Here is a 15,205-nt window from a genome sequence, read left to right on the forward strand (position 1 = left end):
ACACAAACAGACTGTCCTATCACCCAATTAATAAGCCTCTCAACTATTGGCTGCATTATTCTCCATAAATGCCATCTAAGTTGTTGGCCAGCATTGTGAAAAAATCCATCTTAACAGTGTGTGTAGAAGTTCTTCCATTATTTTCTCCATATCATGTCAGTTTTCTAAAATTATGTTATGATTCCTCCACTCTTTTTTATTAGAAAAGCCAAAACTTGTCCAGATGATTTGGGTTGCCAAGTTTTGAAGTTTCTTAACAACCAGAAGAATTTCTAGTAGTAATAGATTGACAAATTGTTCATTAAGATTTCATTACTGATAGAGTAATTATTATTGATAGAGTGGTGTTTTGATACTGTGAAAGATATACAAATCATAGTCTATTCTGCCTCAAGAGCTTTTAGACTGCTTGGCAATCATCAACACTTTTAAAGAAATTGATCTTAACTGCACAAATAACTTGTTCGGTATTGAAGTATATTCTTAAAAAACTGTTATCTTTTTATTTTTGGCACAAAATGTAATAAACATAATGTGATCCCAAAAATAGTAGTCCTCCATTGGTTGAAGTCAAATGCCAACAGCAAAATCATTCTTCTCCATCCCATCACATCCAGTATATTTTTCATGAAAGGTAGGTGTCCAGCATTATGATCCAGAGCCACTAATGCCAATGAGCAACTGATGGAGCCTTCCTCTCTTAGCATCCCTTTCTTGTTGGAAGAGAGATGGGGTGAGTGGAGATTTCAACTGCTAAAACTGGAACTGTATAATCCTAATGCTGGGCAACACCAAAAAGATTCATGCTTTAACACACTTACCAGGGGAAGCTGAAACTCTAAGTGCTAAGCAACATGGGCCATTCTATTGATTTCATTTATATTAAGGTCTGAGGTAGAGTTGGGGGACTAATTAAGTTAAAAGGAGGAGTGCTGTTGGCTCCACCTATATATACAGGGTGAGGCAGCATAACTTCCCTTTTTAAAATGCACACCATTCCGTCGGTTGAAGACGTATCGGAGCACTAGTGGTCTCATTTGAGAGGCGGGAGTATAAAGTTTTGTCCTGACACAGTTCAGTCACCATCATGCGTAGGAACAGTAAGGAGCATGCTTTTGCCATTGAGGCCTACTTTTCGAGCGGATTTGGAGTGGCCGGCCTGCTCTCCAGATTTGGCCCCTTGTGATTTTTTTCTATGGGTTTTTTTGAAATCCCGTGTTTCTGTGAACTATCCAAGGACCCTACAAGATTTGAAGACCAACATCCAGGAAGAAATTGCCAACATAATGCCTGCTACGCTGGCAAGAGTCTTGACAAACGCCAGAAATCAGTTTACTCAGTGTATGGAGAATGGGGGACGTCACCTACCTAATTTGATCTTCAAAACTACATAAAAGAAAACTTTAGATATGCGCCTACATTATTTTAAAAAATTCTGATTCATACAATGGGCTTTATTAAGTTTTGAAAAAAGGAAGTTATGCTGCCTCACCCTGTATTATTTACAATGATGTAGTGTCGAACCATGAGGAAGCTTTTTCTGTGCCATTCATTTTGTGTGTTCCAGAAGTCTTAATAGGCTTAAATGAAGTCAGTTCAGTGATTTTTCTGTATAACAATCATGTATGTCAACACTATGTACAGTGTATAGTGTTGCAAAATCAGGAACTCCCCTTTCAAACAGATACTTAGTGCTGATATGTTTGATATCACTAATCACCTCCCCCCACCACCACCACCTCCAAGAAGACCACAAGGAGCTCATAGAATAGACATGTTCAGTACATTCCAGGGACCAGATGCTGTATGCAGTTTTTTTTCCTAAGAGGATGTAGGTTATCACCTTTTTATATGGTCAAAGGCAAAGTAGAAAGAGGACCATGCATAAAAGCATGTTTTTATAGGCATCTTACACTTTACTTGTTTGGGCAATTGTCTCCTTTATAGCATACATTTTTATAAATTGATTTAATCCATTACAGGTTTTCATTAGCTTTAGCACCAGCACATTAGCACAAAAGCAGATTTAAAAGTCTTCAGAGTTGAGTTCTAAAACGTATCTTTTCTCCACATCCTCTGCCTTCTTTACTAGTTGGTTCAGTTACAGAGTTTACAGTCGGCCTCTGCTTTTCTCAATAGGAAATGCAGTTGCCAGGTAAAAGATTCAAATGTTAATTCAAATATACAGATTGTAATTGACATTTTGCTTTATGTTGCTAACTGGTTCATGGAATAATTGAGCTACAGAATAATTGTTTGAAATATGCCACATAAGTCAAAGTGCTTTTAAAAAAGAAACGAAAACCTTTTAACTCTTTCATGTTAGAAACAGTATATTTTTCCTTCCTAATGTAAAACCTACAGAAGATATTCTGTTTCTTTTAATAAATGGCTAAAAGGCGAATGCTTCTTTTAGAGAATGAATGAGCAAGATCTGACCTTTTGATTTTAACTTGTTCTTGTCGTCTAGACCCAGCTGTGCGCCTGGCGTTGTTCAAAAACAATGAAAATAAACATCCCCCTGTGAAACCACCAAAGAAGGCACAGACTGCAAAGACTGGTTACTTTGAAGGTATGCACAGGAGTTTCATTTTATGTTTATCTTTTCGCTCAGATCTTCCAAAACTCTGCAAATCATACTGATGGATGGATCAGTTTCCTTAAACTACTTTGCTTTGGGTTAATAGTGACACAAAAACTTTAATCCAGATAATCCAAATCTGCTGGTGATAGATTCATGCATTCTTGTTCTCTCTCTTATTCTTTTTGGCTCACTCAGGTAGACATTCGGTTTCTCTGAAAACCTACCAAAGTTATATCTTAATATAAAATATATTTCCTTTATTTCTTCAGAGTCTGAAGTTGGAAAGGTAGAATTTAACATCAACAGCAAGCAAGCACACACACATGTTATCTGTTAAAGAGGTTGCTAGTTTTGAAAGGGGATGCCCTAGGAAGTGAAACAATTAGAAGTTTTTTTAGTTTTTCTTAAATAGGAGTATATCAAGGTAGTGAAAAATTTAAGGAATAAGACATCTAAGATTCTTGACTGATTCTTGTCATTTTGACTGGTAGAGAATTATTAGTGATAAAATGATTTCTGGCACAAACTAGAGAAGGAATAAAGGGACCAGTGTGCACAAAATTGTAAGTGGCAGCCATATATGCAAGGATTTATGATGCTCTGTTCATAATCATATGTGACTAACTGGTTTGGTTAAACTTATTTTCATCTTACATACTGTTTGTATTTCAGATTTTCAGGGTTCAAATTTTAGTCTGCTTCTAGTAACCTACATAATGGAGGAAATAAAATTGTGCTTGTATTGTACTGTGAAAAGTTCTTTGAATAGATGCAAGTAAATTAATTTTAAATTGAAATTTAAAATGTGCCAAAATAATTACTTTGAACTGACATTGCAGGATGGTAACCCAAAATACAATAAGAGAACAAAGTTAGCCCACCAAGCAGATTAGTGTCTGTAGAGTTTTAATATGGTGTGTATATTTTTGCCTTCTATAAATATAATACTTCTTTCTCTTTTAGGCCAGATAGGTTTTTTTAATGTACCAAGAGAACTGCATTGGTTTAAAAGTCCTCTAAGCCTTAAGGAAAAATAATCACAATTCTTTTGCACATGTTTGTGTTATTCCTCTTTGTGTGTGTTCATTGTTACTTAACAGAATAACATAAAATGAATATATTTCTATGGAGTGGCAACTGTTTGTCTATAGATACTTTAGTTTGAGTAGGTAATGTACAATGTCTTAACTGCGGCAATAAATGGTTGCAAACATCTTATCGGAGAATCTTCAAAAAGCCCAAGAGTTTACATTTTTACACCTATATTTCTGTAATGATAGTATAAGCAAGACACTAAATTCCTTAAGAATTATGAGCATGTAGAATTAGAAAGAGAAATTAATGTTCCAGTGTGAATATAATATTTTATTATATTGGAAAAAATATTTTGAAATCCTTTAGTGCACATTCTTTTCACTAATATTTTTGGCACAATTGTATGTGGTTTAGTCCAACAGAAACAGCTGTTCATACCAAGTAAGCATGGTATAAGTGAAATGCATTGTTCTTACATGTTTTTTATCAGACTTCATTCCCATAATTGCTAAAAAAAATTAAAAATACCTGATGCTGTATAGGCTATATTTCAGAGAAAAGAATTGACTATTTTTTCTTTGCCGGAAAAAATATGAAATTAATGGGGTTGCCACAAGTCAAAAAGATGATTTTTGACTTGTAACACACACACACACAGTGCTGAAACATACAAACAGATATTGGGGCAAAGCATGGGTCTAACATTTGATGGATTTAGATAGAAGCAAAATTTTCACATAAAAATAGACTCATAGAGAGATTCTAGGGTATCTGGCAGACATTTGTATGCCACCAAACAATTAGGGGTCCCATGTTGACCATCCAGCAAAAATCAGCACCCAAAATTCACAAAACAGTGTTGCCTTTAGGGGGGCAACCAAAAATGCACAAAATACAAGCTTTCAAAGCTCCAATGGCTTCCTCATCAGGCAAAACTACTGAAAACATACAGGAGAATTAAAAAAAAATTGCAATGTTAGAGTCACAGACCTATATTGATGTTTTTCTTGTTGTCAGTTAAAATGGGCTAGAGTGATATCAGTACTGGCAGACATGGCTCTTGTGGCTAAACTTATGTTTTCTGAATTTGAAAACACCAGATTTTAGCCACAGCAGGGGAATCCTAAAAAAGAGAGAGTCATGGGACTGGGACATTGAGGTTTCTACCGCCAAGAAAAGTTACACTTTCACACTGTAGTGGCTTCTGGTGGGTTTTACCTACATGGCACTTAAAGGTTTTTTTTTCCAGATGTAGCAATGCAAAGACTTCTTAAGAAATTCAACATTCACTGCATAGGATAGAGTAGATAGCCTTACACAGTCTGGATCTCAAATGAAGTTACTTTTTTTGTTATTAATAATGCAGTTGAAATGGATGAATGTTATGGTGGCTCTTTGTCCCCCAATTCCCACGTAACCAAAGAAGAGAGTAGCCTCTGCCTGAATTGATATCCCTTCAGAATTTCTTAATTCACGACAGCAAAAAAACCCCAACATACTGACAAAATGTAGGCCTCTAACTCCAACACTGTCATTTTTCTTTCCCTGATGAAGAAACCAGTGGAACTTCACAAACTTACATGACATATTTTCTGCATTTTTGGTTAGTCCAATAAAGATATGACTATTTTGTGGATTTTAGATGTTGGTACACAACATCTAAGATGATTATGAGAATAATATGTGTATTTAAACCTCATAGGGACATCTGTAGTCTGTAGTTCGCTCTTTCATGTCAGCTTTTTTGCTCTTCTATTGCTGTTTTTTTTTTTTTCTTATCTCCCAGTTTTCTGTGGGCTGGATGAACTGTGAAATCCGGAAGGATTTCAGAAGATATGGGGGCAGAGGGGCAGTAGAGGAACATAGTACTTTGTTGTTTAACTGTGTGAAATCGCTATACACAAGTAAAAAAAATCAGAGACACCTTTTTGCATTCCTTCCCCCTTCAGAAATTAGTTTGGCTGTAGTGCCCAGGGACTGTTGATTTGTAATAGCATGACTTTAGAGTTACCTCCATGAAGAATATTGCCTGGTACTACCTTTGATCTGCTTTGCTGCCAGGTATTCAGGCATTCTAAAGCACTAATCTATTTTGGGATGTTTTAAATACGTTACATAATTGCTGTTGATCTGCTTTACTTTCACTGGGATGGATCCAAACTAGCCTGTGTGGTGTAGTGGTTTCAACATGGACTGTGACTCTGAAGACCAGAATTCAAATTCCCACTTTACCATGGAAGCCCACAAGATAACCTTGGGCAAGTCAGATTCTCACAGCCTCAGAAGAAGGGAAGGACAATTGTATAGAAATGGTTTGATGTGCTTGCAGCAGTAGTCTATTTTTTTCTTGTAATAACAGTCGTTCATGCTAGGAATTAAAGCAATCTTTTTCAAAGTATTCTGTATTGAAATAAAGCAGTTTAGCTTTCATATATATACAATAAACACTTTCAGTTGGTTTTATAATAAGTACATTTAGTAATACCCCTGGATATTTGACTTAATAATTGGTGCATTTCTATAATTTATTTTAGTTCTGTTTTGGGTTGTAACAGATATACAAGATTTAATTTATTAAATTTATTGCTAGAATTGAAATAATGTCATGGTTGATTATATCATCAACCATAATAGCACACAGTATTACGAGTTGCCTGGATGTTATATTTTTGTTGGATCAAAGTTGTCATAATTTTTGGAGTGTATTTGAAATGGCCCTGCTAACATATTTTCATATGATTTGAAACAGAGTATTATTCATGTTATACTGTGTCTATGGAGGAGGGAAATAAAGCTATTATGATTACTCATAATTTGGTTTTAATAACTGGACTTCCTGAGCTACAATACCATCAAATTCATAATTTCCTCTGAAAATAGAGCATGATTGTGTATATATAAAATTATAATTTTACTTAAAGAAGTTTTGTTAAGCCTATAATCCAAAATTAACTACTGGAAAGTGCAAGAAATGCAGTATTCCTTAACCCCAGCCCATTCAACCAAGCTACATGTAACTGGCCCATATAATAATGCATTCCCATAAAAACTAGGATTTTTGTTTCAAAATGTGGCAAAATGTGCTTCTTTTTAAAAAAAATCTAAGAGAGAAAGGAATTTTTTGGTCCAGTATTACAATCCTATAGTTTGTTTCTTATTATCTAGTGTGAGCTCACAGAGCAAAGTCCTTCACATAGAAATATTTTCTCATTTTAAGGAATTAGTGACACTCTACCAGTCCTTTAACATGTAAAATGAGTAGGTTACTTATGTCCAGTACATCCAAAAAGAGCCAGAATAAAATAAACATAAGGAGTTAGATATCTTGGAAAAAATCTGTCATGGGTTTGGGTTAATCATCTCCAGAAGAAATTCAACTTGATGCCTGAAATGTAAGACTACTTGGAGAACTCAGCAAAGCCCGAGGCAGTGTTGATCTGAAGGAGTGCTCTCCATGGGTCAGGGCTGCTTTGCTGGCAGAGTGCAAACCCAGTTCACAATAGCAGTGCTCTGAAAAGTTGTAAAATGACAGGGTTCCTTACCGTGCACACACTGGAGCTTCAATTACATTGTTGGAATTGTCCCCTTTTTCTTTGTTTAAAAGTTTTTTTAAAATTAAATAAATCTGTGCCTGATTTTCTAATCTGCCCGTTCTAACAAATGCAGAGACATTAGATAGGTGAATAAAGAATAAAATAGTAACTTTAATACCGGGTTGAAAGCCAATGAAATGTTAGAGATGGTAGTATAATATGCTTGAACTGCAAATACAGTAAAAAATGCTTTCATATACTAATATTGTGTAGTAAGTCCAGTTTCTTATTTCTCTTGCTTCTTCAATCTTCTGTTTTGAACAGTGGTAATATTTGTATCGATTCTGGTGTGATGTCAACTAAAAGGTGAAATGATTAATTGTTAACATTATCACATTGGCTTTTAAATTCAGTACTGGACTATGTTTAACTTGTTTTGGTTCTTCATATGTGACAACTTAATGACACAAATGTACAACTGTGGAGTTTGTTTCCAAAGGGTACCAAATCCAAAAATGAAAAATGTGTTACAGGTGACAACACATTGTTGACTAGAAGTAGAATATTATGTCCAGATCAAAATTATCAAAATGTAACAAATCACTTCATACAGGATTTAGAAAATTGCATTTTATAGCAAAAGAAGGCATGTTCTTAGAACTTTTTTTTTTATTTCTGTAAAATGCATTCAAATGGATTTGGTACCTTTTGAAAACAAGCTCCACAACTTTCTTTGAATGTATGTGTTTATGTATTTTACACACTGGAGTTCATTAGGTATTACAGATGCAATTAAATATATAAATACTTCAACTTAAAGAGCTATAGAATTTCACCTACAAATTGTATCAGGAAAGCTTAAAGCTCCTGGGTTGCTGTGAGTTTTCCCGGCTGTTTCATTGCCTCTTCTTGCACTGCATTTTCAAAGTCTGTTTGAAAAGCATTCTCATAGCCTGTAATCATAATGTGGGAATTATATTTAGATATATGAGACAAGTAAAGAAATCTGGCATCTCTCATTGTACCTGATAGAAAATTCAAAGCATCACTGAAGTCAGTCCATTTAGGTTCATTATATTAAGATATTGCTAGGGATATTAACCATTCCTTTCCACTAAAATAAAGGCTCCTATCTAAGATGTACTGATGAATAAATTAATACCCAGTGCATTCAAGGTAATGTGATTACAATTAAACACTTGTAGATTGGCATAGACTGTAAATCATATACTTGATTAGCCAATATTGGTGGTAAGATGAAATAATTTGTATGATAACTTCACACAAAGAATTTTTTTAGAAGTAGTGACTACCTTTGTATTATAGAAGGCTTTTCGTGGCCAGAATCACTGGGTTGTTGTAGGCTTTTTGGGTTGTATGGCCATGTTCTAGAAGCATTCTCTCCTGACGTTTCACCTGCATCTGTGGCAAGCATCCTCAGACGTTGTCCTCACAACCTTCTAGAACATTGCCATACAACCTGAAAAACCTACAACAACCCAATGATTACCTTTGTTGACCAATTGTTTCAAAGGTTTTCTCACCACTGTATTAAAAATATTTGGTCCAGTTCCATCACTGAAAGCGAGACTGAATGTAAGCCTCCTCCCTGAGTTATTCTACTCAGAAATACATAAAACATTTTACAACTGAAACTGGAGCTTGGATTTTAAAAACCGAGCAATATTTTCAGTTGTTCAGTAAGTAAAATTTTCATTATCAGCAAGTGTAATATTTTCCCCAGATGCCTCAACAAGTAACTTAAGAGTTTTGTTAGACAACATAAATTGGGAAATACAAAAAATTATTTGTCAATATTTAGATTATTCCCCCCTCCCCAGGTGCTCTTAATAATTTTAAGGTCTTTCTCTTTATCTGTGTATGTGTGTGTTTGTGTATGTATGTTTGTGTGTATGGACAATTATCCCAGACACAAAGTATGGAACGGAGAAAAGTTGGAATATTTTATAGTGCACAAGGCAGTCACTGGGAGGAATGAACCTCTGAGGGTTGAAGCATTTCAAATCCTTTTTATCTGACCAGTCAGTGACCTGGTGACTATTTCCTGCCCTTAAATAAGGTTGTGACCTAGAGTGCAAAAGACAGATAATTTTAGCAACAACTTAAATTCAAATAAGTTTGACCAAGAATAGGAGTTAGAGGGATAGATAAGGGGGAACAGGGTAGTAAGTATTATAATAGATGGACTTAATTACTGTTCTTTAAAACAAATAGAAATGCCACAAAACCACATCTTATTTTTCTTTGGTTCCTTAATTGTCTTGGCTTCTACCTTCTAAACAGTCATTATGAGCAAAATAAAGTGCATGTTTACACATTTATGGTAAAGATTTTTACACATGCAGGGGAATTGTGGAAATTCAGTCAAAAAAGTGAGAGTTGAGATGCAATTCATACAGTTAGCATCTGTGTAAATACGATGGTAACTTCTTAAAAGTGAATAGCACACATGCCTTCTACACCTCACCCCACCCCAAAATCTAGATCATGACCCTGGTCTGGGGAGGGAGGAAGGTGGCTTTAGCCCTTTGCCCTGCTTCAAATCATATGCTATTGTGCACTAAAGAAAAGTTTCCATTCGAGCTAGGAGAAGTTTACTTCCAATGCTAAATAACAGATGCACTGACACATTCTGTATTGGGGCCACACTGGGAGGAAATGGTTAAAGCTGCACATCTGCCATTTATTTGTTGCCAATTGTGTGAATGCTATCTCATTCAAGAGGTGAAACACTTATAGATCACTTAATAGAGATACATATTAACCTCAGTGCGTATTAACTATTCTTTCACCAGGAAAATTGAATGCCAAAAAGTAATTGCAAGGTAAAACTCCCCCTACTATTTTCATATGTACTTATTTATATCTGTGTTGCATGATGTATGGGGATTTCAATTTGCATTAATGATTGACAAAATTATTCCATCTTTGTGATTGGTAGTGACCAATCGTGGAGGATACATAGGATGAGTCTAGTTTACAAGTATATATGTATACCACATCATCAAATGGTCAAAGCTCTCTTCAACCATTGAACTGAAGTAGACTGACCACCAAAGATAAAAGTACTTTAATCTACTCTCTATTTCTACTCATCAGAGCTTCCTTTGTCTATAGAAGCTCTATTTTTCAAATTTTGTGGTGATCTACCTCACTACTGGAGTAGTCGTCCTGGGAGCGGAGGCACACCGCAATGGTGAGAGGGTGGCCTCTTCCCTTCCCTGGGCCTCTGCCTCCTCCTTGCAGTGGCTGCCAGAGTTGGTGAGGTCGGAGCGGATGGTCACTGCGGGGGGGGGGGTCTTTCCCTGCTATGGTAGGAGAGTGTCCGCTTCCCCATGCCTCTTCCTCCTCCCCACACCAGCTTCTTCCCTTCTCCAAGCCTTTTTCTCCTCCCCTCGTGGACCTCTTCCTCCTCCCTCCATTAAATCTACAGTATAGATGCACACAAACTCACCCCTTCTACACTGCCATGTAAAATCCAGATTATCTACTTAGAACTGGATTATATGGCAGTATAGATTCATATATATGTCTATATATACACATACACAATACTTTATATATTACTGTTATATATATTGCTATATAATACATATGTATTTCATAATATATGACAATAATATATATATTATAAAACATATATATATTATAATATATAATTACAATATTTTATATATTACTGTTATATAGATTACTATACAATATGTTACTATTATATATTACTATATAATACAAATTAAGTAGACTCATAGAATAGAGTTGGAAGGGACAGTCGAGAAATAACGAGAGAAAGAGGTAAAGGGAGAAGGAGGAAGGGAAAGAGGGAAAGAAGGAAGGAGAGAAGGGAGGAAGGAAGGAAGGAAAGAAAGGTAGAGAAGGAAGGAAGGAGGGAAGGAAATAAAAAAGTGAAAGGAAAGAGAAAGGGAAGAAGAAAAGGAATGAAAGCGAGAAAGAGGGAGAGAAGGAAGAAAGGAAAGAGAGAAGAAAGGATGTAACCAAAGAGCAAAAAAAGGGAGGAATGAAACAGGGAGAGATGGAAGAAAGAAGAAGAGCAATAAGAAGGGAAAGAAAAAGAGGGAAGGAAGGAGAGAAAGAGGGAGGGAAGGCTGGCCACAGCAACACATGGCGGGTACAGCTAGTTACTAATAAAGTTGTGGATCAACAATATATCATGTATTGTTTTGATGATATGAACAGACTAGACAATTGAAGGCTAGATATTAAAATCGTGGGTTTCTTAAATGAAAGGAACAAAGAAATACACCTTTAAGACTTTCCACATAATCTGCATAAATAGAAAGTAAGTACACTAGATTTAGAAATGCTTATGAAAAAAGTAGGTATGGCTAAAATGATTCAGACATGTAATAATGGGATTGTATAGCTCTCTTAATCCCCTTTTTTCTAATAAGAGTTAGAGCAAATGATATGTCAGACGTATGGTTTTCAGTTAGGGCTGCCAAATTTGGAACCATTGTCTTGTCTCCTCTGAAGACCTTTTTTGGTAATCATGACAAAAAGTAGTAGTCATTTTGTATCTGAGCAAACGTTGAACTCACTCTTCTGTATGTGTTTCATGAAAAAATCCATAAAATTGACACATTCCTTGTTAATACTCTCAGTTAGCTTTACAGAGGTGGGAGATGAGGCGGGGACAAGGGACAGGGCCTTCTCGGTGGTGGCCCCCCACCTGTGGAATTCACTCCCTGGGTAAATTAGGTCATCGTCATCCCTCCTCACCTTTAGAAAGAAAGTAAAAACGTGGATGTGGGACCAGGCTTTCAGGTAATTAGGTGAAAATGACAATTGACAATGTTGACAATGGCTTGGAAATGGATTGTGGATAAGTTAAACTGCGTTCTCAAGCATGGTATACGACTAGATAAATGGCCACCAGACTGGTAATAGCTTAGTGGACTGTAAGTATATTGTTTTAATGCTTTATGTTTAATGTTTTTATGCTTCTAACTATTATAATTATTGCTGTTTTCTATTTTATTATGTGGCATCAAATTGAATTTGAAACCACCCTGAGTCCCCACAGGGGTTGAGAAGGGCAGGGTAAAAGTATTCAAAATCATAAATAAATAAATACATAAATAAATACATAAATAAAGACCTCTGTTGGGTAGTCCTGCCCACTCCCCCCCCCCCCCCCCAATTTGATGGTAACTGTTGTCAGCATCAAAGAATATCATCTACCTATTCGGGGACACTATTTTGAGGAATAATGAAGGGTGGGTGCAGGTTTGTTTTGTGTATTGTTTGGTTGTTTTTCAAGCATTATTGCTTTGGGGGTACTCAAATGCCGTTAACTGAATGTCTATCAGTTATTCATGCTTGATAGGGACAACTGTTCATTGTACCCATTGCAGAAAAAGGACACCATTGGCTGCATTAATTGTTCATTCCACATCACTAGGAACATAACTGCAGATATAAACCTCTCCATATATAATTATATTACAATGGTGCAGAGCTGTAAACACTCCAGTACAGTAAAAACAAATGTGTTTCCTAATGAAGTAAATGAATTCATATATCACAAGATTATTCTAAACCAACTGTTTGTGCCAAGTAAAAGCAAAGACTGTTCATAAACATGCATCCTGTAGGTAAAAAATTAATAAAGAAATACTGAGCATATAGAGTATATACTGTCAGTGAAGGTTTCTGATTTAACCTACCGATGACCTAGCTTTGTTTGTTCAGATGACAGCTCTAAAAGTGTACAGGGAATATTCCCTTGTAATACAATGATTTGCCGCAAGCCCTGACCTCACTGACTGTCAGGGAGCAGGTCTGAATTGGCCCTTTCTCTGATATTGTGACACTGCTTCTGTTGCCTCGATTGTGACCTCTGATTGAAAGATACCCCTGGGACTTCTATATAATAAGCATGACTCCTGACTGTTAGCCAGGTCTGCTTTCTTAGATTTTTGTCAGGCTTTGCTAGTGGTTCAAGCTAGATATGCTAGAATTTACTTTAGCTGTCATGGTACTCTTTGACTTCAAGTATGCTTGTTCCAATTTTTCTTTTTTAAAAAATTGAAGTATGTGTTTTCCAAATGGAAAATGTCATGCCAGCATGACATTCTCATTAAGCATTCATTTATTGTGTACTTTATTGATGGGAATATTTTTACTTTTTAAATACTGTATAGATTGTAAACCTCTTAAAACCTGGCCCTTCCTTTTTAGCTCAAATGGCATTGAGCGCAAACATCTGTACAACTTTTCTTCCTTTCTGGTGCCAGTCAGATTTCCTAGTTATTTACCTATCCGTTTTGAAAGCTGGCAGCTAACCATATTGACTGAACAGTACATGAGTTGATTTTTTAATTACTCCACTGCCATATACTCATTATTTTACTTTGTTTCAAAAAAGTGCTTCTTTTTGCCCATTCATTTTCTATAATTGTTTTCTATGCTTCTAGTTGATAATAGAAATGTGTGTGCTCAGTCATAGGGCCCTTAACAGATGATGTAAATACCACTAATGTTACCACTACTCCGTACCGTTGCTAAGAATACCTTTTAGTAGTACTGTTGTGATTTGCCCAATTCCAAAGCAACAAGAAAACATACTACAGGCAGTCCTTAAGTTATGAACAATTTATTATTTATTTATTTCCAACATTTCTACCTCCCCCCCCCCCCCACTTCTCAACCCCCGAGGGGGGACTCAGGGCAGCTTACACCAGCAACAATTCAATGCTGCAATATGCAAACAATATAACAAATATAACAGCAATTTAAAACAATAAATAAAACAGTAAGTTCAAAACAATTTAAACCATTATAATCAAACCATATAACCATTTCCAGTCCAATTCAACATCTAAAGTGCTGTCATGCCTGCTGTCCAAAAGCCTAGTCCCAAAACCATGATTTTAGTTTCTTCCTAAAAGAAAGGAGGGAAGAAGCCGACCTAATCTCGCTGGGGAATGAATTCCACAGGCAAGGGTCATCACTAAGAAGGCCCTGTTCCTCGTCCCTGGAAAACGCGTTTGCGAAGCTGGTGGGACCAAGAGCAGGGCCTCCCCGGATGATCTTAAACTGCGAGGCAGAACCTAGAGGGAGATATGTTCGGACAAATAAGCTGGCCCGGAACCATATAGGGCTTTATAAGCCAAGACCAACACTTTGAATTGTGCTCAGAAATGGACCGGCAGCCAGTGGAGCTGACAACAGGGTGGTGATGTGCTTCCTGTATGATACATTCTGTAGTTTTGTTCTGAAGTTGAACTTGCATGTAAGTCAGAACATGTACATTTTTAAGTGTAACTCCAGCCATGTCTGTGTGTGTGTGCAAACTTTGGATAGCATAGGGAAGGATTAACACCCGTGTGGTGTTTATTTTGCTGTTTGTGCCCCTATTTGGAAGATTTTGCCTCACTCTCTGTGAGAATTGCATTTTGTGAGAATTGTGTTGTGTTTATTTTGCTGTTTGTGCCCCTATTTGGAAGATTTTGCCTCACTCCCTGTGAGAATTGTGTTTTGAAAATATTGGCTTGTTGTGGAAGCAAGGATTAGTGATAAAGCTTTGGTAGAGACCCCATTTCTTCATTTTGTCATTCACATACATGATGCCAAAAGTACAGAAGTTTGTAAATGTGCAAACTCCTTGCATCAAGTGATTGATACATGCAATAATGTTGCTTTAATCATATGCTAACATGCCTGATATAAGTAGCTGTTTGGTATCAATATATATGGTTTGCAGGTACAGTATTATAGATAACTTCATTCTCTTTGTTCATATTTCCTGATTTGCAATTTTGATACTGAAAAATAGGTTGAGAAAGTAAAGGTACAAAATACAAAAATATGTTTTGAACCTTTGATTTTCCTATCCACTTCTTCCTAAATGTAAACATTGTTTACAGGCACTGCAGCCTAGTGCAAATCATTATGAACAAAGTATAAACCTCTTGCTCTTAGAAATAAAAAAATATCTGATTTCCACGCTTTGCTTCAGACTGCAAATAAGTTTGCCATAATACCTGTCTCCCATTTTTTAACTGCAAAA

The 15,205-nt window shown here is 36.1% G+C and overlaps 1 protein-coding gene across 1 annotated transcript in view; it reads left to right on the forward strand.

Moving 5' to 3' along the window:
- LRRIQ1 (leucine rich repeats and IQ motif containing 1) overlaps window positions 1-15,205 on the forward strand; it is a 121,126-nt gene that overhangs the window by 78,955 nt on the left and 26,966 nt on the right. Inside the window, exon 23 of the mRNA XM_060777373.2 lies at window positions 2,471-2,572. Coding sequence (XP_060633356.2) covers window positions 2,471-2,572 — 102 coding nt within the window. The remainder of the gene's footprint in view (window positions 1-2,470; window positions 2,573-15,205) is intronic.

Source organism: Anolis sagrei, chromosome 5, assembly GCF_037176765.1.
Source record: "Anolis sagrei isolate rAnoSag1 chromosome 5, rAnoSag1.mat, whole genome shotgun sequence".
Lineage (NCBI taxonomy): Eukaryota > Metazoa > Chordata > Lepidosauria > Squamata > Dactyloidae > Anolis > Anolis sagrei.